At 45.4% G+C, this 24952-nt stretch overlaps 1 protein-coding gene across 1 annotated transcript in view; it reads left to right on the top strand.

Annotated features, from left to right (window-relative positions):
• Positions 1 to 24952, top strand: part of LOC148478153 (protein dispatched homolog 2-like) — a 108509-nt gene that overhangs the window by 64014 nt on the left and 19543 nt on the right. Inside the window, exons 6-7 of the mRNA XM_088455858.1 lie at positions 9867 to 9982; positions 23844 to 23968. Coding sequence (XP_088311984.1) covers positions 9867 to 9982; positions 23844 to 23968 — 241 coding nt within the window. The remainder of the gene's footprint in view (positions 1 to 9866; positions 9983 to 23843; positions 23969 to 24952) is intronic.

Raw genomic sequence — 24952 nt, 5'->3', positions numbered from 1 at the left:
GTCCTTGGCATCAGCCAGGCATAAGTCGAAATAGGCCTTTTGTGGCTCCCCAGACAAAAAAGGTGCCACCAGACTTACCCACTGCTCCTTGGGCCAACTCTCCCTTTCGGCCGTTCTTTCAAATGCGGTGAGATAGGCCTCCACATCATCGCCGGAAGTCATCTTCTGGAGGAAATGACTGGCTCGTACGGAGTGAGTGGTGGTGGGAGGACCAGTACCAACATCTCTGGGCCGGGCGATCAGGTGCTGTACCACCTCTTTTATGGCCTGGCTGTTTTCCGCTAAGGCCCGGCGGGTTTCCTCGATGGCAAGCTGTTGTTGCCCCTGGGCTGTCTCCAAGGCCGACAGTTGCACCCTGGTGGATTCCTGCAGAGCTCTGGTAGATTCCTGCAGAGCTCTGGTAGATTCCTGCTGAGCTGCTGTAGCTTGGAGCAGGGCTTTAATAATGTCCTCCATTTTGTCCTGGGGTGTAGGTTGGAAGCTGAACCTTGCCTCTCTGAGCATGGGCTGACGCCTCCTCTATGGGACTCCAAGGACACAGCGTTATTTCCACACTCACAAATTGGGTGTCTGTCCCTTTAATTTTTAAACGGAAGGTTTTCCTCTTGCTGCAACTTCAGTGTGTGTGGTGCACGCATTCTCCACCATATTGTGACACAGTTAGGTTAGGGGGTCCCTCTCCTGGGTAGAGGACTCCTTCCTTACACACACACACACAGCAGCAGGGAAGCAGCACACCAGTCTGGATGCAAGTACAAGCTGGTCGGCACCAGTCTTTATTGTACAATGACAGAAATATAAAGAAAACATAAATATAAATCCTAGCCCTGTCGGGGAACTGACTTCACAGGAAGTTCCCTCACTACCAGAACCTGGCAGTGCCTAATGCCCTCGCCAGTAACAAAAGCACAGCACAACACTCACAGTTAGGTTTCCAAGTGTCTCTGAGCAAACTCCCTGCCTGCTCTCCCAGGTGAGACAATCAGCCCTCAACACACTAGGCTTATATTGGCCACTCTCAGGTGGGAACCCAATCAAGCCTGTTACCAGGCTGCGAGAACCAAAACCTGGAGTGGCCATGGGTGGAGCCCTCCCTCTGCTCTCACCCACAACCCCCAGGTCCCAAACCGGCTTTTCAAAAAGCCGAAACTCAAGCCTGCTACACTGCAGACTTTCTCCTGGGGATTTAAAACACAAAAGACAGGAATCTGGGACAAATGTACCAGCCACAGACCACTTTACCAGTGATCCTATCACAACTAGTATCACAGATATCTCCTGCTTACCTTTCTCTGGCGGAATGGTCCGCTGTCACCAATACACTAGTATCACAGATATCTCCTGCTTACCTTCCTCTGGCGGAATGGCCCACTGTCCCCATACACTAGTATCACAGATATCTCCTGCTTACCTTATTCTGGCGGAATGGCCCACTGTCCCCATACACTAGTATCACAGATATCTCCTGCTTACCTTATTCTGGCGGAATGGCCCACTGTCCCCATACACTAGTATCACAGATATCTCCTGCTTACCTTCCTCTGGCGGAATGGCCCGCTGTCCCCATACACTAGTATCACAGATATCTCCTGCTTACCTTCCTCTGGCGGAATGGCCCGCTGTCCCAATACACTAGTATCACAGATATCTCCTGCTTACCTTCCTCTGGCGGAATGGCCCACTGTCCCCATACACTAGTATCACAGATATCTCCTGCTTACCTTATTCTGGCGGAATGGCCCACTGTCCCCATACACTAGTATCACAGATATCTCCTGCTTACCTTCCTCTGGCGGAATGGCCCACTGTCCCAATACACTAGTATCACAGATATCTCCTGCTTACCTTCCTCTGGCGGAATGGCCCACTGTCCCCATACACTAGTATCACAGATATCTCCTGCTTACCTTATTCTGGCGGAATGGCCCACTGTCCCCATACACTAGTATCACAGATATCTCCTGCTTACCTTCCTCTGGCGGAATGGCCCACTGTCCCCATGCACTAGTATCACAGATATCTCCTGCTTACCTTCCTCTGGCGGAATGGCCCATTGTCCCCATACACTAGTATCACAGATATCTCCTGCTTACCTTCCTCTGGCGGAATGGCCCGCTGTCCCAATACACTAGTATCACAGATATCTTCTGCTTACCTTCCTCTGGCAGAATGGCCCACTGTCCCCATACACTAGTATCACAGATATCTCCTGCTTACCTTATTCTGGCGGAATGGCCCACTGTCCCAATACACTAGTATCACAGATATCTCCTGCTTACCTTCCTATGGTGGAATGGCACACTGTCCCCATACACTAGTATCACAGATATCTCCTGCTTACCTTCCTCTGGCGGAATGGACCGCTGTCCCAATACACTAGTATCACAGATATCTCCTGCTTAACTTCCTCTGGCGGAATGGCCCACTGTCCCCATACACTAGTATCACAGATATCTCCTGCTTACCTTATTCTGGCGGAATGGCCCACTGTCCCCATACACTAGTATCACAGATATCTCCTGCTTACCTTCCTCTGGCGGAATGGCCCGCTGTCCCCATACACTAGTATCACTGATATCTCCTACTTACCTTCCTCTGGCGGAATGGCCCACTGTCCCCATACACTAGTATCACAGATATCTCCTGCTTACCTTCCTCTGGCGGAATGGCCCACTGTCCCCATACACTAGTATCACAGATATCTCCTGCTTACCTTCCTCTGGCGGAATGGCCCACTGTCCCCATACACTAGTATCACAGATATCTCCTGCTTACCTTATTCTGGCGGAATGGCCCACTGTCCCCATACACTAGTATCACAGATATCTCCTGCTTACCTTCCTATGGCGGAATGGCCCACTGTCCCCATACACTAGTATCACAGATATCTCCTGCTTACCTTCCTCTGGCGGAATGACCCGCTGTCCCAATACACTAGTATCACAGATATCTCCTGCTTACCTTCCTCTGGCGGAATGGCCCACTGTCCCCATACACTAGTATCACAGATATCTCCTGCTTACCTTCCTCTGGCGGAATGGCCCACTGTCCCCATACACTAGTATCACAGATATCTCCTGCTTACCTTCCTCTGGCGGAATGGCCCACTGTCCCCATACACTAGTATCACAGATATCTCCTGCTTACCTTATTCTGGCGGAATGGCCCACTGTCCCCATACACTAGTATCACAGATATCTCCTGCTTACCTTCCTCTGGCGGAATGGCACACTGTCCCAATACACTAGTATCACAGATATCTCCTGCTTACCTTCCTCTGGCGGAATGGCCCACTGTCCCCATACACTAGTATCACAGATATCTCCTGCTTACCTTCCTCTGGCGGAATGGCCCACTGTCCCCATACACTAGTATCACAGATATCTCCTGCTTACCTTATTCTGGCGGAATGGCCCACTGTCCCCATACACTAGTATCACAGATATCTCCTGCTTACCTTCCTATGGCGAAATGGCCCACTGTCCCCATACACTAGTATCACAGATATCTCCTGCTTACCTTCCTCTGGCGGAATGGCACACTGTCCCCATACACTAGTATCACAGATATCTCCTGCTTACCTTCCTCTGGCGGAATGGCCCACTGTCCCCATACACTAGTATCACAGATATCTCCTACTTACCTTCCTCTGGCGGAATGGCCCGCTGTCCCAATACACTAGTATCACAGATATCTCCTGCTTACCTTCCTCTGGCGGAATGGCCCACTGTCCCAATACACTATGTGACACAGTTAGGTTAGGGGGTCCCTCTCCTGGGTAGAGGACTCCTTCCTTACACACACACACACACACAGCAGCAGGGAAGCAGCACACCAGTCTGGATGCAAGTACAAGCTGGTCGGCACCAGTCTTTATTGTACAATGACAGAAATATAAAGAAAACATAAATATAAATCCTAGCCCTGTCGGGGCACTAACTTCACAGGTAGTTCCCTCACTACCAGAACCTGGCAGGGCCTAATGCCCTCGCCAGTAACAAAAGCACAGCACAACACTCACAGTTAGGTTTCCAAGTGTCTCTGAGCAAACTCCCTGCCTGCTCTCCCAGGTGAGACAATCAGCCCTCAACACACTAGGCTTATATTGGCCACTCTCAGGTGGGAACCCAATCAAGCCTGTTACCAGGCTGCGAGAACCAAAACCTGGAGTGGCCATGGGTGGAGCCCTCCCTCTCCTCTCACCCACAACCCCCAGGTCCCAAACCGGCTTTTCAAAAAGCCGAAACTCAAGCCTGCTACACTGCAGACTTTCTCCTGGGGATTTAAAACACAAAAGACAGGAATCTGGGACAAATGTACCAGCCACAGACCACTTTACCAGTGATCCTATCACAACTAGTATCACAGATATCTCCTGCTTACCTTCCTCTGGCGGAATGGCCCGCTGTCCCAATACACTAGTATCACAGATATCTCCTGCTTACCTTCCTCTGGCGGAATGGCCCACTGTCCCCATACACTAGTATCACAGATATCTCCTGCTTACCTTATTCTGGCGGAATGGCCCACTGTCCCCATACACTAGTATCACAGATATCTCCTGCTTAACTTATTCTGGCGGAATGGCCCACTGTCCCCATACACTAGTATCACAGATATCTCCTGCTTACCTTCCTCTGGCGGAATGGCCCGCTGTCCCCATACACTAGTATCACAGATATCTCCTGCTTACCTTCCTCTGGCGGAATGGCCCGATGTCCCCATACACTAGTATCACAGATATCTCCTGCTTACCTTCCTCTGGCGGAATGGCCCACTGTCCCCATACACTAGTATCACAGATATCTCCTGCTTACCTTATTCTGGCGGAATGGCCCACTGTCCCCATACACTAGTATCACAGATATCTCCTGCTTACCTTCCTCTGGCGGAATGGCCCGCTGTCCCAATACACTAGTATCACAGATATCTTCTGCTTACCTTCCTCTGGCAGAATGGCCCACTGTCCCCATACACTAGTATCACAGATATCTCCTGCTTACCTTATTCTGGCGGAATGGCCCACTGTCCCCATACACTAGTATCACAGATATCTCCTGCTTACCTTCCTATGGTGGAATGGCACACTGTCCCCATACACTAGTATCACAGATATCTCCTGCTTACCTTCCTCTGGCGGAATGGACCGCTGTCCCAATACACTAGTATCACAGATATCTCCTGCTTACCTTCCTCTGGCGGAATGGCCCACTGTCCCCATACACTAGTATCACAGATATCTCCTGCTTACCTTATTCTGGCGGAATGGCCCACTGTCCCCATACACTAGTATCACAGATATCTCCTGCTTACCTTCCTCTGGCGGAATGGCCCGCTGTCCCCATACACTAGTATCACTGATATCTCCTACTTACCTTCCTCTGGCGGAATGGCCCACTGTCCCCATACACTAGTATCACAGATATCTCCTGCTTACCTTCCTCTGGCGGAATGGCCCACTGTCCCCATACACTAGTATCACAGATATCTCCTGCTTACCTTCCTCTGGCGGAATGGCCCACTGTCCCCATACACTAGTATCACAGATATCTCCTGCTTACCTTATTCTGGCGGAATGGCCCACTGTCCCCATACACTAGTATCACATATATATCTTGCTTACCTTCCTATGGCGGAATGGCCCACTGTCCCCATACACTAGTATCACAGATATCTCCTGCTTACCTTCCTCTGGCGGAATGGCCCGCTGTCCCAATACACTAGTATCACAGATATCTCCTGCTTACCTTCCTCTGGCGGAATGGCCCACTGTCCCCATACACTAGTATCACAGATATCTCCTGCTTACCTTCCTCTGGCGGAATGGCCCACTGTCCCCATACACTAGTATCACAGATATCTCCTGCTTACCTTCCTCTGGCGGAATGGCCCACTGTCCCCATACACTAGTATCACAGATATCTCCTGCTTACCTTCCTCTGGCGGAATGGCCCACTGTCCCCATACACTAGTATCACAGATATCTCCTGCTTACCTTATTCTGGCGGAATGGCCCACTGTCCCCATACACTAGTATCACAGATATCTCCTGCTTACCTTCCTCTGGCGGAATGGCACACTGTCCCAATACACTAGTATCACAGATATCTCCTGCTTACCTTCCTCTGGCGGAATGGCCCACTGTACCCATACACTAGTATCACAGATATCTCCTGCTTACCTTCCTCTGGCGGAAGGGCACACTGTCCCCATACACTAGTATCACAGATATCTCCTGCTTACCTTCCTATGGCGGAATGGCCCACTGTCCCCATACACTAGTATCACAGATATCTCCTGCTTACCTTCCTCTGGCGGAATGGCACACTGTCCCCATACACTAGTATCACAGATATCTCCTGCTTACCTTCCTCTGGCGGAATCGCCCACTGTACCCATACACTAGTATCACAGATATCTCCTGCTTACCTTCCTCTGGCGGAAGGGCACACTGTCCCCATACACTAGTATCACAGATATCTCCTGCTTACCTTCCTATGGCGGAATGGCCCACTGTCCCCATACACTAGTATCACAGATATCTCCTGCTTACCTTCCTCTGGCGGAATGGCACACTGTCCCCATACACTAGTATCACAGATATCTCCTGCTTACCTTCCTATGGCGGAATGGCCCACTGTCCCCATACAGTAGTATCACAGATATCTCCTGCTTACCTTCCTCTGGCGGAATGGCCCACTGTCCCAATACACTAGTATCACAGATATCTCCTGCTTACCTTCCTCTGGCGGAATGGCCCCCTGTCCCCATACACTAGTATCACAGATATCTCCTGCTTTCCTTATTCTGGCGGAATGGCCCACTGTCCCCATACACTAGTATCACAGATATCTCCTGCTTACCTTCCTCTGGCGGAATGGCACACTGTCCCAATACACTAGTATCACAGATATCTCCTGCTTACCTTCCTCTGGCGGAATGGCCCACTGCCCCCATACACTAGTATCACAGATATCTCCTGCTTACCTTCCTCTGGCGGAATGGCCCACTGTCCCCATACACTAGTATCACAGATATCTCCTGCTTACCTTCCTCTGGCGGAATGGCACACTGTCCCCATACACTAGTATCACAGATATCTCCTGCTTACCTTCCTCTGGCGGAATGGCCCACTGTCCCCATACACTAGTATCACAGATATTTCCTGCTTACCTTATTCTGGCGGAATGGCCCACTGTCCCCATATACTAGTATCACAGATATCTCCTGCTTACCTTCCTCTGGCGGAATGGCCCGCTGTCCCAATACACTAGTATCACAGATATCTCCTGCTTACCTTCCTCTGGCGGAATGGCCCACTGTCCCCATACACTAGTATCACAGATATCTCCTGCTTACCTTATTCTGGCGGAATGGCCCACTGTCCCCATACACTAGTATCACAGATATCTCCTGCTTACCTTCCTCTGGCGGAATGGCACACTGTCCCAATACACTAGTATCACAGATATCTCCTGCTTACCTTCCTCTGGCGGAATGGCCCACTGTCCCCATACACTAGTATCACAGATATCTCCTGCTTACCTTATTCTGGCGGAATGGCCCGCTGTCCCCATACACTAGTATCACAGATATCTCCTGCTTACCTTCCTATGGCGGAATGGCCCACTGTCCCCATACACTAGTATCACAGATATCTCCTGCTTACCTTCCTCTGGCGGAATGGCCCGCTGTCCCAATACACTAGTATCACAGATATCTCCTGCTTACCTTCCTCTGGCGGAATGGCCCACTGTCCCCATACACTAGTATCACAGATATCTCCTGCTTACCTTATTCTGGCGGAATGGCCCACTGTCCCCATACACTAGTATCACAGATATCTCCTGCTTACCTTCCTATGGCGGAATGGCCCGCTGTCCCCATACACTAGTATCACAGATATCTCCTGCTTACCTTCCTCTGGCGGAATGGCACACTGTCCCAATACACTAGTATCACAGATATCTCCTGCTTACCTTCCTCTGGCGGAATGGCCCACTGCCCCCATACACTAGTATCACAGATATCTCCTGCTTACCTTCCTCTGGCGGAATGGCCCACTGTCCCCATACACTAGTATCACAGATATCTCCTGCTTACCTTCCTCTGGCGGAATGGCACACTGTCCCCATACACTAGTATCACAGATATCTCCTGCTTACCTTCCTCTGGCGGAATGGCCCACTGTCCCCATACACTAGTATCACAGATATTTCCTGCTTACCTTATTCTGGCGGAATGGCCCACTGTCCCCATACACTAGTATCACAGATATCTCCTGCTTACCTTCCTCTGGCGGAATGGCCCGCTGTCCCAATACACTAGTATCACAGATATCTCCTGCTTACCTTCCTCTGGCGGAATGGCCCACTGTCCCCATACACTAGTATCACAGATATCTCCTGCTTACCTTATTCTGGCGGAATGGCCCACTGTCCCCATACACTAGTATCACAGATATCTCCTGCTTACCTTCCTCTGGCGGAATGGCACACTGTCCCAATACACTAGTATCACAGATATCTCCTGCTTACCTTCCTCTGGCGGAATGGCCCACTGTCCCCATACACTAGTATCACAGATATCTCCTGCTTACCTTATTCTGGCGGAATGGCCCGCTGTCCCCATACACTAGTATCACAGATATCTCCTGCTTACCTTCCTATGGCGGAATGGCCCACTGTCCCCATACACTAGTATCACAGATATCTCCTGCTTACCTTCCTCTGGCGGAATGGCCCGCTGTCCCAATACACTAGTATCACAGATATCTCCTGCTTACCTTCCTCTGGCGGAATGGCCCACTGTCCCCATACACTAGTATCACAGATATCTCCTGCTTACCTTATTCTGGCGGAATGGCCCACTGTCCCCATACACTAGTATCACAGATATCTCCTGCTTACCTTCCTATGGCGGAATGGCCCGCTGTCCCCATACACTAGTATCACAGATATCTCCTGCTTACCTTCCTCTGGCGGAATGGCCCGCGGTCCCCATACACTAGTATCACTGATATCTCCTACTTACCTTCCTCTGGCGGAATGGCCCACTGTCCCCATACACTAGTATCACAGATATCTCCTGCTTACCTTATTCTGGCGGAATGGCCCACTGTCCCCATACACTAGTATCACAGATATCTCCTGCTTACCTTCCTATGGCGGAATGGCCCACTGTCCCCATACACTAGTATGAGGACAGAATTCATCAAGCTCTGAAAATGCAATATTTTCGGACCTTGACTGAGGGAGCATTTGCCATCTTCAGATGGTGAGTGCTCCCGCTCCGGGCTTGCATACCCACTCCTTCCCTATGGGAAGGAGTTCCGGGTTGCGGAGATGAATCCTTTCAGATCCCTCCGCCCCTGTCCGGCTCCTTCCACCAGACGTCAGGGCTCTTATGCGCATGCATGACCTGTAGATCACGCATATGCACTTGTCTCACTACTCCATGCATGAGCAGTGAAGTCGCTCACGAGACAGTTGATTTTCGGATCAGCTGTCACTGCGCTGGAGGAATTCTGAATTGCACCGGAATCCTTGGTGAGTTAAAATGTTAATCAGGGTCCGGACAGACCCTGATAATTAACATCATGAATAGACCCCATAAGAATGATTAGTAGCTTTTGCATAGTGTAGTATACATCAAATGTATAAGGATTTTTGCTACAGTAATTTGAAATTGCAGCTAGACTTAGACAAGTGGAATAACTGCCTCGTACTATAGAAATACAAGTCATGGGCATATTGTGAATAATAGGCACAAGATGTAGGTCAGATAAACACCTTCATGCATTTCATCATTATTATGCTCGCATTCTCCTATCACATCTGTCATTTACAATTCTCTGTCTACAACAGGGTTTTGAGCCCAGAGACACAGAAATTGGGAGGAAATTAACAACCTGGAAAAATATACAGAGCAACACTGGCTACAAAAAGGCTTTGTCTGTCTATCCGCATGGGGAGAAGAACAGGTATAACATTAGTTTTATGACTAGATCTCAGTTAGGCCATCAGCTCGTTATCCATTTCAAACAGCTAATGAACTATGGGTCCTGGATATAGACAGAAAAGACTACAGATGCCGCAGTTTAAACACACATCACTACAGAAATTACTGCGACGGACATACTGGATGATTCAGCATGTCCGACCAATCAATATTTTGAGATACTGTATGTCGCGCAAATAGACAGGACCATTATCTGTGCGATCCGCCCTTATCAGTGGGATCACCTAGATAATTGTATAATGTATGCCCAACATTAACATTGTCATGGAACACAGTGGTTAGGACACCAATAACATACATTTTATTTTATTTTTTTATTACATGAATAGTTTCAATTGCTTTGAATGCTACTTACTGAGACAAGTCACGGGAAAAGTTTGATCCTTTATTTTTACGACTGTATCTCCAGTGTAAAAATAAAGGACTACACTAGGTGTCTCATTTAGAGTTGGATATATTTGACACTCCAAACATACTCATAAAAATATTGTAGCAATATAAGTATACTAACCTGTGTATGTTGAGTTAAATGTATCCCAAGATACAGTACATCCAACTCAAAGCACAGCAATATGTCTGTATCGGGCATAGATCAGTCATAGAAATTAGTACACCTATCTATGTCCCATTATAACATAGTGATAGTGTTAGCAACAATATGTCTGTATCGGGCATAGATCAGTCATAGAAATTAGTACACCTATCTATGTCCCATTATAACATAGTGATAGTGTTAGCAACAATATGTCTGTATCGGGTATAGATCAGTCATAGAAATTAGTACACCTATCTATGTCCCATTATAACATAGTGATAGTGTTAGCAACAATATGTCTGTATCGGGCATAGATCAGTCATAGAAATTAGTACACCTATCTATGTCCCATTATAACATAGTGATAGTGTTAGCAGCAATATGTCTGTATCGGGCATAGATCAGTCATAGAAATTAGTACACCTATCTATGTCCCATTATAACATAGTGATAGTGTTAGCAGCAATATGTCTGTATCGGGCATAGATCAGTCATAGAAATTAGTACACCTATGTCCCATTATAACATAGTGATAGTGTTAGCAGCAATATGTCTGTATCGGGCATAGATCAGTCATAGAAATTAGTACACCTATCTATGTCCCATTATAACATGGTGATAGTGTTAGCAGCAATATGTCTGTATCGGGCATAGATCAGTCATAGAAATTAGTACACCTATCTATGTCCCATTATAACATAGTGATAGTGTTAGCAGCAATATGTCTGTATCGGGCATAGATCAGTCATAGAAATTAGTACACCTATGTCCCATTATAACATAGTGATAGTGTTAGCAACAATATGTCTGTATCGCGTATAGATCAGTCATAGAAATTAGTACACCTATGTCCCATTATAACATAGTGATAGTGTTAGCAACAATATGTCTGTATCGGGTATAGATCAGTCATAGAAATTAGTACACCTATCTATGTCCCATTATAACATGGTGATAGTGTTAGCAACAATATGTCTGTATCGGGCATAGATCAGTCATAGAAATTAGTACACCTATGTCCCATTATAACATAGTGATAGTGTTAGCAACAATATGTCTGTATCGCGTATAGATCAGTCATAGAAATTAGTACACCTATGTCCCATTATAACATAGTGATAGTGTTAGCAACAATATGTCTGTATCGGGTATAGATCAGTCATAGAAATTAGTACACCTATCTATGTCCCATTATAACATGGTGATAGTGTTAGCAACAATATGTCTGTATCGGGCATAGATCAGTCATAGAAATTAGTACACCTATGTCCCATTATAACATAGTGATAGTGTTAGCAGCAATATGTCTGTATCGGGCATAGATCAGTCATAGAAATTAGTACACCTATCTATGTCCCATTATAACATAGTGATAGTGTTAGCAGCAATATGTCTGTATCGGGTATAGATCAGTCATAGAAATTAGTACACCTATGTCCCATTATAACATAGTGATAGTGTTAGCAACAATATGTCTGTATCGCGTATAGATCAGTCATAGAAATTAGTACACCTATGTCCCATTATAACATAGTGATAGTGTTAGCAACAATATGTCTGTATCGGGTATAGATCAGTCATAGAAATTAGTACACCTATCTATGTCCCATTATAACATGGTGATAGTGTTAGCAACAATATGTCTGTATCGGGCATAGATCAGTCATAGAAATTAGTACACCTATGTCCCATTATAACATAGTGATAGTGTTAGCAACAATATGTCTGTATCGCGTATAGATCAGTCATAGAAATTAGTACACCTATGTCCCATTATAACATAGTGATAGTGTTAGCAACAATATGTCTGTATCGGGTATAGATCAGTCATAGAAATTAGTACACCTATCTATGTCCCATTATAACATGGTGATAGTGTTAGCAACAATATGTCTGTATCGGGCATAGATCAGTCATAGAAATTAGTACACCTATGTCCCATTATAACATAGTGATAGTGTTAGCAGCAATATGTCTGTATCGGGCATAGATCAGTCATAGAAATTAGTACACCTATCTATGTCCCATTATAACATAGTGATAGTGTTAGCAGCAATATGTCTGTATCGGGCATAGATCAGTCATAGAAATTAGTACACCTATGTCCCATTATAACATAGTGATAGTGTTAGCAACAATATGTCTGTATCGCGTATAGATCAGTCATAGAAATTAGTACACCTATGTCCCATTATAACATAGTGATAGTGTTAGCAACAATATGTCTGTATCGGGTATAGATCAGTCATAGAAATTAGTACACCTATCTATGTCCCATTATAACATGGTGATAGTGTTAGCAACAATATGTCTGTATCGGGCATAGATCAGTCATAGAAATTAGTACACCTATGTCCCATTATAACATAGTGATAGTGTTAGCAGCAATATGTCTGTATCGGGCATAGATCAGTCATAGAAATTAGTACACCTATCTATGTCCCATTATAACATAGTGATAGTGTTAGCAACAATATGTCTGTATCAGGTATAGATCAGTCATAGAAATTAGTACACCTATGTCCCATTATAACATAGTGATAGTGTTAGCAACAATATGTCTGTATCGGGTATAGATCAGTCATAGAAATTAGTACACCTATCTATGTCCCATTATAACATGGTGATAGTGTTAGCAACAATATGTCTGTATCGGGCATAGATCAGTCATAGAAATTAGTACACCTATCTATGTCCCATTATAACATAGTGATAGTGTTAGCAGCAATATGTCTGTATCAGGTATAGATCAGTCATAGAAATTAGTACACCTATGTCCCATTATAACATAGTGATAGTGTTAGCAGCAATTTCAAATGTTACATTGTCCTACTCGTACACAGGGCCTGATTCAGAGCCGCTTGTAAGCGGCCGCTCGTTCGCTCCGAGCGATGTTCGCACATCTGCGCATGTGTATGGGTCGTAATGCGCATGCGCCAACCAGTCAGTGCGGTCGGAAATCGTGTGTTCGCAAAATAGCGAATGCCTGCTAATTTGAGTGACAGGATGAGGCATTTGTGGGTGGTAACAGGGGAAGGTGCTTGAAAACGGGGAGTGGAGATCCGAACGTAGGCGTGCCAAACGGTCAAAACGGGCGTTTAATGGGAGTGCATAATTAACAAAGCAGCGTCATCGGCCACGTCACTTGGTTGTCTCTTAGCCTGAACTGTTCGCATTATTGCGGTAGGAAAATCCAACCACAAGCACTGCGAGCAGTTCAGACGCCTTTCGATGTACTCGATTAATCTAATAAATAGCGGAGATGACGTATGATGCGAACGGCCAGGGGGCGTCTTTACAAAATAGCGAGCGCATATTTCGTTCACTCGCTCAGACATAGAGGCGTCAACAGACCGCAAAGAGCGAGCGCTCTATTTAAATATCCAGCCCCTTTTTCTGAATGAGCGAGCGCAAATAGCGTCCGGCTCTGAATCAGGCCCACAATACACAATATAATGTAGTGAAATGTCATATACCCAAAAGAGAAATGTATCTTGACAATGTTATTAATAGATGCAAAGGTAACATTTCTCTGGTTGTGATTAGTATGAGAAAATAACAGTTAAACAAACTTAATATGTATATGGTGCTTCTCAACCGCCACTATACTTGCCATCCTACCCTTGTCCACCTCTTCGGGATTCCAGAGAGGGGAGATCCAGATGGGGTGCAGGGGAGTGTGGTGCCGATATTCACGTCATTGCTGCCCTGCCCCCCACCATACAATGCTGCAAATTTTGGCATTGTGCCTCAGGGTGCACAGCCACGATGAAGTGATTAGCCACGAATGGCATCATTGAACCCCTGTATCGCCCACTTCACTGGGGATGTGGCCAGGTTCTGGGAATCTGGCCTACTTTTCAGGAATACCAGGAGAGCTCCCTGAAATTCTGGAGTTTCCAGGAAATTTCTGGAGAGTATTCAAGTATGCCCTAAAGTCATATATATATTGTGTAATGCATGACATGAATAAACTGCATACATGTTGCTTCTCCAAAGTATATGTAAAAATGTGGGATTCTGATTTAAGCTTCTTGTAACATAGAAAGCAACACACCTCACGATTGAAAGGTTACTCTCTTGCTGCCCTAGTTGAACTACAAGAGAGATTAATTAAGTCACTGTAAAAAAGAACACCTACAGAAATGTTGAGCTAGACAGCAGTCACACCAAACAAACAATAGTATTTTAGACATCAGTCAGGGCTATTTATTAAGGCTAAAACCATTTCCGCATCGTTTGGGCATCAGGGCAATTTGAGAAATTCCTGAGACAGGAGATATCAGAGATAGCTCCAACAGACAGTAACACCTCAGACAGCGTTCCCCTTTATTCTCAATAGGGACTGCAGTCTGGGCCAGCTTACTGTAGCTTTTTGGAGCTTGGCCCAGATAGCTATTACCATCTGTGCGTATGGGGAGAATTGCTACAGAAGGATCTTTTGATTCATCCCTGGCACTCAGCATGCTCCGACCCTCTGTTCCATCGCAATTGCGTTCTAAGCTTGATTCCCTTTTGGACATGCTATTATCAGAATATTAATAACTTGCACAAAAATTTGTGTGCAGCGATTGCTACCACTTCACTGCAGGCCTCTGCTCTGTGACAGGCTATTGCCTAATTACTGATTACTTGCACAAAAAAATATTTCTTATTGCTGCCATATGTTCTTTTATGGGACCCCACTGCTACCAAAGAATAATTTGTAGACATACAGTAAATCATAGGAAACAGGTTAGTTATTAATGATGGCTCCTGCATATTTTACTGACAAGATTGTTTTGTCTTTCTATCTACCTTCTGTGCTTTTTAGCACTGTGTTTATAGAATCATGTTGACATTTACATCCATTGGTCTAGATCGATGTTTCCCAAAGTCAGGGCCTGATTCAGACCCGCTCACCAGCGCTGAGCGCTCGCAAGCGGGTCGATGGTGGCCCAGTGCGCATGTGCACGACGGAGCCGGCTCCGTCGTGCGCATGCGCAAGACCCGGATAGCTCCGGGTCTCGTACCAAAGGGGGCGTGCTGTTGATGTTGAGTGACAGCAAGCCCCCTTTGGTGGGCGTGCCAGGGGCGTGGCTGCCAAGACGGAGGCGTTCCAATGGGAACGCCTACCGTCTGGGGCCGGCCCCACTGACATCACAAGATCTTTGACAAAGGCCATTTACAGGCTGAAATGCGTTGGAAACACAGGACACCAACATTGGCAACTACTGGCAACTATTGGCTACAAGCGTCAGCATCATTCCACACAGCTCCGATCACGTGATCACATCACCAGAGGGATCTCGCGAGAACGCTGCAGTCATTCGAACATCCCAGTCGGACGGAGGCGGAAGTCGGTAAGATCCATACACAGGACAAGGGCAACAAGGAGGCGGGAGGACGGCATATCCAGCATTGGATCAGATAAGTTTGCCCCGTCGTGTGGAGGAAGCACCCGGTGTCAGGTTCTCACACCCTAGCCGGTGCGCGCCTCCTCCCCAGACCGGCTCAGACACATTCAGAGGGTCACAGCGGCGTGTGACTTCCTATAGAAGCACAGCACTGCCACAGACCACTGGTGTCAGCGGCAGGTCTGGGCCAACACACTGATCACGCGGACACGTATCCCCCCTCCAAGCCTGAAGATATCCTGGGCAACATACCAGCACAACCAGCACCAATCGGAAAGCATAAACTTTTCAAAATTCATTTGAGACTTCCTACTACTGGAACATAAACTTTCAGAGGTCACGGGACGCCGTGTTCCTTTCACTCGTTAGGACATTGACTCTACCAATATCGCTTCACCTGACAGACAGTCAGTACTTATTTGTGTCAGCAACACATTTCAGTACCACAGTGTTGCCAATGATTTTATATGCTATAAGTATTTAATTGATGTATATCATATGCTATGTGATATTTGCACAATTATTTATCCATTTCAAGTATTGCAAATAGTAAAATTGATGCTACAATTATTGGATTGTGTATACATTCTATTATAGAATATACTGGTGCACACGTAGGCATATTATTTGACACTGGTGTAGCGCTTGACATACTTCTCATTAACTACTAAACCCTGCGAGATAGGACGTGTCGCTTGTCAAGCAACCTTCCTGTGAAGCGCTGTTAGAATTTGTTTTATTAGGAAATATGGAAACCATGCATTGTTAACCTGGCCACACATCTAAAGATTATCTGTCCGACCAGTCAACTAGTTGATTGGTTGGAATGAAAATCTGGTAATGTATGGGAGTAACTGATGATCAGCAATTTGCTCCTAAATGCCAGAAAACAGATGAAAATGGTCATCAGACAAGTTTGTTAAATGTTTGATCTAAACAATTTGATCAAACAGTTTTTGTCCATTTTCCGGCGTTTGGGAGCAAATTGCTGATGGTCATTTGCTTTCATACCTTACCACATTTTCATTCCAACCAATCAACCCTTTGGCTGGTTGGACAGATAATCTTTAGATGTGTGGCCAGCTTTAAAGCTCCCTGAGGAATGAGTTTGGGAAACATTGATCTAGATTATGACACAGTTTTGTTATAATTGCTGAAAATAAACCACTCTGCCAGATGTGTACTTATGGCTAACAACATAATGAAGCTAGAAGAACACATCAATGTTTAGCAAACACAATCCAATACTTTAAAGGCATTTGTAGATGGACAACCCTTTTAAGAATATTAGCAAATATTAGTTCTCAATGACCTAAGAAAGTCTAATAAAGCGTCAGACACCAATAGATAGATTTACTACTGCTTTCACCATACAATAAACAAGTGCAATTCTAAGTTCATAAAAGAGCCAATATTGCAAAACCCAAATGTGACATCTATGGTTACCACATTTTGTTTTCAGGTTACCAGGCAGGAGAAGTGACAAGGGAGTATGGCCAAAACCTCAGTAGGGTTATAACCATTTTATTTCTCAGATTTCAGGTCTTCACATGCTTTATTATATGCAATCAGTCCCACAAGCACCTTATATGCCATCAGAGCCCTCACATGCCAATTTACAGGTGATCAGAGCCCTCACATGCCCCTTTATATGTATTCAGTCATGCCCATTTATGTTCCTATTAGCCCGAGCTCCTCATACCTCTATATATGCCTCAGAGTCCTCTCATGCCCATATATGCCAGCCCAGAGCCCTCTCATGCCCATACAGGCCAGCCCAGAGCCCCTCATGCCCGTATAGGCCAGTTTGCCATGTGACCTTATATTCCAGCCCAGAGCCCCCTCGCGCCCTTTCCGTTGCTTTACCACTTAAGGTCCACTTTGAGGTCCGAATATTTACCACGATCTCAGCGTGCAAGACATACTTACCAGCTGCAGTTGATCTGGCCGATACAGATGAAGTAACAGCGTAAATGTGGGAGCTGTAGTGTCTGCTCAGAACAGCAGCAGCAGCATGTGTTTCTGAAGGGACGCCACTGCAATGGTCACTAACAGGCGGGGAAAGAGTACAGAGGTATTAAGGAGTTCTGTGTATTCTCTGCAGTATGTACGTGGCAGCAGCTGCAGTCTTATCAGATTGCGCCGGCATTACACAGGGAATGCAGGCACTGCAGTTTAAAATAAAGGAGCCCACACACATAGCGACATTTTACACGATCTGGCCGATTTTGAAGAATCGTGACGACGAATCAGGTAAAAAAAGTACAAATCGGGAGTTTATACTCACGAGCACGATGCCGATGTGCGTCCCCGCTCGTCGTACATCGCATTTTCTGATCTGCTGTGCTGTAGGGCAGATTAGCCAACCATGAACACGATGGAAGCAGATCATGAGGGTTTTTTCCCTCATGATGAATCGTGCGATTCATCACACAATGTGGAATTTGACTGACAGAAGCCTGGACACGCCCCATCGCCATCTTGTGCAGCATCGTGTATGGAGCAAGACAGTCGCACATTGAGGAGCCTGCACACTGGATTCTTGTTTTGGACAAGTTTTGGTGAGTATTGGTACAGTTTAAATACAACCACACTGACCACCAATATGTGCTCCCCACTGCCCACCAATGTATGCCCCCAGGTAATAAAGGCATGACCCAGCCACCGCCCGCCGTATTGAGGTGGGCGGTGGCTGGGTCATGCATTAAGCTCCCACTGCCCACCAATGTGCTCCCCCAGGTAATAAATGCATGACCCAGCCACCGCCCGCCGTATTGACGCGGGCCCTGGCTGGGTCATGCATTAAGCTCCTACTGCCCACCAATGTGTGTAATATAACAAACAAATAAATAAATAAACACATATTTTACAAAAAAATCACCATACATTACATTTAAAAACACACATTATTTAAAGCTGGGGGTCTTCTACCTTTCGGTCTCCAGCTGTTGTGGAACTACAGATCCCAGGATGATCTGCCACCCACCTTTGAAACTGTTTTTAGGGCATCCTGGGATCTGTAGTTCTACCACAACGACAGGCCCAAAGGTGGAAAACCCATACTGTCAAACAAAGAAAAACATTATATTACCAAGCAATAAACACATGACGTTCCTGTAAAAGAAAACATGATTAGAATACCATAACAAACCTTTAAAAACCTGTAAAAAAGATAATATTAAAACATTAAAAATGTGAACTATAACAACATTACATTTAACAAAACTATATACACAAATATGTAAATGTCCTTTTTTTTCTTATTCATAGATAATGTCCATGGATTCTGAACGTGAATTCGTTACAGGATTCATTGAAATCCTGCACTCGAAAGAGTGTCTGTGGAAGATCAGTTCTCGGCAGTACCACAATAAGTCGCACAAGTTGGCCGCACTAGAGGAACTTTTGGTGTATACGAAAAAATACATATCTGATGCAGACCTGAAAACTGTACGGCAAAAGATTCAAAATCTCAAGACAGTGTACATCAAAGAAAAAAAGAAGGTGGATGACTCCAAAAAATCAGGAGCGGGCACAGATGAAATATATACTCCTGCACTGTGGTACTACCATATGATGTCATTCATCAGTGAACAAGAGCCTCAAAGGGAATCAATCATCTTGATGTCTGAGCGTGAGGGAGATGAGGAGGTTGCAGAAGTCTTGGTAAGTAGTGACACAGTTTAAACCAAAATCCTTAATGTTTTTGTTGTTAAATCCCAAATGTCCAATTTAGTCAGTAGTTCACAGACAGTCCTCCTGCCATGGTACAGCACCTGGTCCATTGAAATAGGTCATGTACTCCTCCCTCACTTCTTTGGCACGTGCAGTGGATGTTGTTGTAATTGGTGGTGCAGACACAGATGTCAAATGTTCAATATCCTCCAGGGGTCCTACATCTTCTGCTCTAGCTGGGACAGGTCCTCGTTGAGTAGATTTTCTTCGTAGAAAGTTGTGCAGTACACAGCACGCCATCACGACCCAGTCTATCTTCTCCACATGTAGATTGATGGTGGTGTGGAAAATGCGGAACCGGTTGCTCATTATTCCAAACGCATTTTCCACAATGCGCCGTGCCCGGGATAGACGGTAGTTGTAGATCCTTTTCTCTCTGGTCAGGCCCCTGTGTGCAAATGGCTTCATCACATGTTCATGTAATGCAAAAGCCTCGTCTGCAACGAAAACGTAATTTAGGCCGTGCTTTGTCTGGTCCAGTGAGGGCAAGTTGAGGGTTTTGTTGGTGAGTCTCTGGTAGAAAGCCGTCTTTTTGAAGGACCCACCATCCGAAGCACGGCCATTCTTGCCGACATCCACAAACAGAAATTCATAGTTGGCATTCACCACTGCCATGAGAACGATGCTGAGGAATCTTTTGTAGTTGTAGTAGTATGATCCGGTGTTGGCAGGTGGGTTGATGCGGATGTGTTTCCCATCGATGGCTCCTCCGCAGTTAGGGAAATTCCAACGTTGTTCAAAATCTTCCGCGATGCTGGTCCACTCCTCCACGGTGTTAGGAAACTGTAAAAATAGTAAAAAAGGGGTTAAAAAATGACTATAATTTTTTTTTTATATCTTTTTTTCCTATATAGACTCCCACCCAACACCCTGATTTAGCATCCACACTGGACCTCAGTCTGCTCGGTGGTGACAGTGATCCGGAGAATAGCACACAAGTGGAAACTCCACTTCCACCTGGACCCTCATCTTCTCAACAACCCCCAAAAAAGAAAAAAAAACAAGGGAGAAAGGAGAATCTTACTGAACGTGAGGACAATTTTTTACAAAATGCAGAACGGCTGCTGCAGAAACCCCCAGATGCAATAGATGATTTCACAGCTCATATGAACAGCACATTGAGAAATATGGATACAAATATCCAAAGAAATTTTCTAAGGTTATCCCACGACCTATTGAGTCGCTGTATGAGCAAAAATCTCACAAATTCTGCATACATTGCAGATCCAATGCTATTTTCCTCTGCCCCAAATAGGTATGTCCGTCCCCCCCCCTGCCCATTTAGATATTACTCCCCCACCAAACACCCCAAGCACCAGCACGACCTTGTATAATGCTCTGCTGGATGCAGCAGATGAGTCGCCCCAATATACAGAGATGTAAATTTATTTGATATTTAATTTGGTTGTTTTTTCTGTCTTGCTTTTAATGTCACCAAATTTTATGAATTCTAATAGGTGCTTGCTGCATGGGATAGGGTGGTGATGACGCCATTTGGACAAGGTCACTACACACATGGCACAAGTACACATTGCTGGAAGCCGGGGCCACAATGTGTACTTGTGCCATATGTGTATTGGCCTGTTCAAACTGGCATCTGATCCACCCTATCACATACAGCCGGCTACCTATTGGGATTCATAAAATTTGGTGATAATGTTCTTTTGTAAAATTGTTATAAAAAAAGGATATTGCGCACAGTTTAGTGCCCACTTTCAGTTGCCTGCAGGTCAGTGCACATTGTACTAAATGAAGGCTATTTTTTGCTTTATGTTGAGTAAAAAATAAAAAAAATGTTTTTCTTTACACAAGAAAACAATGTGTGGTGTTTTTTTTTAACTTACCTTGCAATAATGGTACTGTAGCACTTTTACGATGGCTTTGCAGGTCTCCGGAATGATGACGCCTAAGGACTGAGGTGAGATGAGTGTCCCAAACTTTAGGTCTTCCAGTGACCTTCCTGGTGCCAGGTACCTTAGGGTAGCCACCAGTCTGTCTTCAGCAGGGATTGCCCTCCACCACCTTGTGTCCTGTCTCTGGATGTGGGGGGTCACCAGATGCAGCAATTCTTGGAAGCTGGCGTCATCCATGCGCAGGTAGTTTCGATAGTCCTCCGGGTTGTTCTCCTTGATCTCCATCAGCAGGGACATGTGAGAGCGGGTATCCCTTTGTAGCAGCCACTCCTTGGTCCAGCATGCTCTCATCCTTCTTCGCTGGGCCCTCTTCCTAATCTCCCGAACCCCAGCTTCAGCGACCAACACTCTATACTGATAGGGACGCATCAGTACAGAATTCAGGAACAGGATAGAATGCAGGTAGCACACACTTGCAGGTAGAATAAACTTTGTAAAAGGCAAGCCAAATACAAAGAGCACAGTAGCAATGTACAGGATTCAGCAGGAATACACCTAGCCTCATCTAGTAGCAGAGCAGAATGTACACAGAGTTTAAAGGGTTCCTGCTGTCTATACTCCCTAGATAGCCCCTCCCATTGTTATGGCTATTTAAATTTCCCACCAATAGTCAAGAGCCTGTTTTATTTATTTTTTAAACTCACGATTTGTTATGGCCAATCTCACGATGCGTACGATCTGATAGATCGTGAGATCGTAAGACAGATTGGGTGTCTTTTTTCCAAAATCGTGATCACGACGGCAAGTGAGCTCCCGTGAAAGTTCATGAGGAAATTGGCCATAAAATCGCATCGTGAGGACATCGGTATGTGTGTGTGGACACCTTAAGAAGCAGGCTCCAGCCTTAGGTCAGAGAATGTTCCAGGTTAGCTTCACTAGGCCTGATTCAGATTTAGGAATAGAGTAAGTAATAGCAAGTAACTGTGTACCTGGACAAACCATGCTGCACTGCAAGGGGTGCAAATAACTACATTTCTTTTTGTTGCATGCAGCCCACAAATGCTGGCCAGCTTTATTTTTACACTACAATTTAGATTTCAGTTTGGACACACCTCCCAAATCTAAATCTCTCTGCACCTTGTACATCTGCCCCACCTGCAGTGCTGCATGGTTTTACCAAGATGATCAGTTACTTGCTCTTTCTAAAGGCCCCCATACATCTGCGACAGATCGTTGGGATGTAGCCATCCTGCAACCCGGCATCGCAGGGTCGGTGAAATCCAACATGTTGGATTTCACAGATATGCCGATTACGATCAAAAAATTATCGTTATTGGCAGATCGGTGAATTTTAACATATAGAATTTCACTGATCCTGCGACGGATCGCGGAACATCGATGGCCCCCGGCCGGCATTTCCGACCAGCGGATCAGTGTTTCCGATCCCATCGCAACATCACGGTGATCCGTCGTAGATGTACCGGTATGGGGACCTTTACTCTAGTCCCAAATCTGAATCAGGCTCTCTCTTTGGAGGGTTTCTGGATACCGTCCATCTGGGATTAGCAACCCTCCTTACTCCAAACAGAGCTTCTGATTCCAGACTATTGGGAGGAATCCTGAATGGGTTGTGGACATCTATATGGATCTTATAGGAATTATCCATGAATTAATATTATGTTTTGTTATTTCCATATCTTTGAATCTATCGACTGAGCACACGTGGATTGAATTTATTCAGTGTATAAGTAGAAAAGTCGTATAATACCAACTTTCCACTTATATGTGGCAATTTATCAATCCCTATTTGACTGAATATTGTGATTGTTATTTTTTATTACACATCTGTCTTTATTTTAAACTGTGACTTGTTCTAATAAATGTAGTGACTTTATTTGATACACCAGAGTAACTAAGGTGCCCACACACATAGCAATCTGCACACGATCCCACGATGTGTGCGATTTCCCCTGAACTCTCCCCCGGCAGCTCCCCGACAGTCCTACACACGACTTGGAGTAAAAAATGTCCAATCTGACTTAAGATCTATCGTGCATCCAGTACATTGTGTTTCATATTGGCAGATCTGCCCTGCAGCACGGCAGATCTGAAGATGCGATGTACAACGAGTGGGGATGCGCATCGGCATCGTGAGTAGAAACTCACGATTTGGGTTTATTTTACACGATTTTTCGTCACGATTCGTCGAAATCAGCCAAATCGGGTAAAATATCGCTATGTGTGTGGGCAGCTTAAGTTTTTATTCAATATGTTTTGTTATTTATTTCATTTTTTTGTTGTCAGTTTGGATGACCTTGATACCAGCAGAAGGAATGAGAAGCTACTTCAAGTAACCAGAAGAGACACTCGTTACCGTAGGATGGTGGAGCAAAAGGATGGTGTAGATGGCTTTTTCTGTGGGCCCCCGGGTATGTAGAATAGTTGCTTGTTACTGTAGAATACATTTGTGCAAACATAAAAATGGAGAATAATACACTAAAAGATGCACAAAAATGATTGTTTGTTAGTCATAATCTTTTTGTACAAAAATAGAATTCTCTGGTCACTCCAAACTTTCAAAGATAATCATTGTAAAACCTCCAGGTTCCGGTAGGATTGTGCAGTGACCAGCCTCTTATTCTCAGACAGGTACTTGCAGATCTCAACAAAATGTTCTGTAATAAAATGTAAATTGTATCTGAATTGAAATGTAATTTTTTTTCCAAATTGTATTAGGCTATGAACAGAGAAAAACTGCAAGACTGTTGTGCAAAACAATATGTAAAGTGCAGATAACTAATCCACACAGCCCGAACCACACATCCTTGCGCTAGATGTCAAACATCCCTTCTTTGTGCCATTGCATATCAGGCCTGATTCAGAGTTGTACGCAGCTGCAAATGACGCAGGCGGCGGTCGATGTATTGATATGCCCCCCCAAACATCTGAGTACAAAGACGCAGCATCGGTCACAGATCATTCGATTATTGCAGTCCTGGGTAAGTGCAGTCCTGCAGAACGGCCGTGGGAACTGAGATATGGGAGCCATATTTCTTGCATACGAGATTGCAGACACAGGGTGTGACCAGCCCCCAAATCATCCGCGATACATCTGTGTTCTTTACCAACACTCCCCATTGCCTTCCCCAAATGCTCACTCTCCATCAATCATGCTACGAGTACAAAGTTGCTCCGAGCGACTACGGTAATGAACCTTGACACATGTGCAGTGCGACTCAGATGCATGCGCAGATTGCTGATCGGCTCTGAATCAGGCCCATTGCCCATAACCCTTTTTTGCTACATCGCACAGACTCCTTTCATAGCACATTTGCCTTGCTGATCTCCACATACTATCATCATCATCATTTATTTGTAAGGCACCAACCAGTGGCGTAACTATGGAGGGTGCA

The sequence above is a fragment of the Taudactylus pleione genome, unplaced genomic scaffold (assembly GCF_031769625.1).
Source record: "Taudactylus pleione unplaced genomic scaffold, aTauple2 ptg000674l, whole genome shotgun sequence".
NCBI classification, from domain to species: domain Eukaryota; kingdom Metazoa; phylum Chordata; class Amphibia; order Anura; family Myobatrachidae; genus Taudactylus; species Taudactylus pleione.
This window is presented reverse-complemented; position numbering and strand designations above follow the sequence as displayed.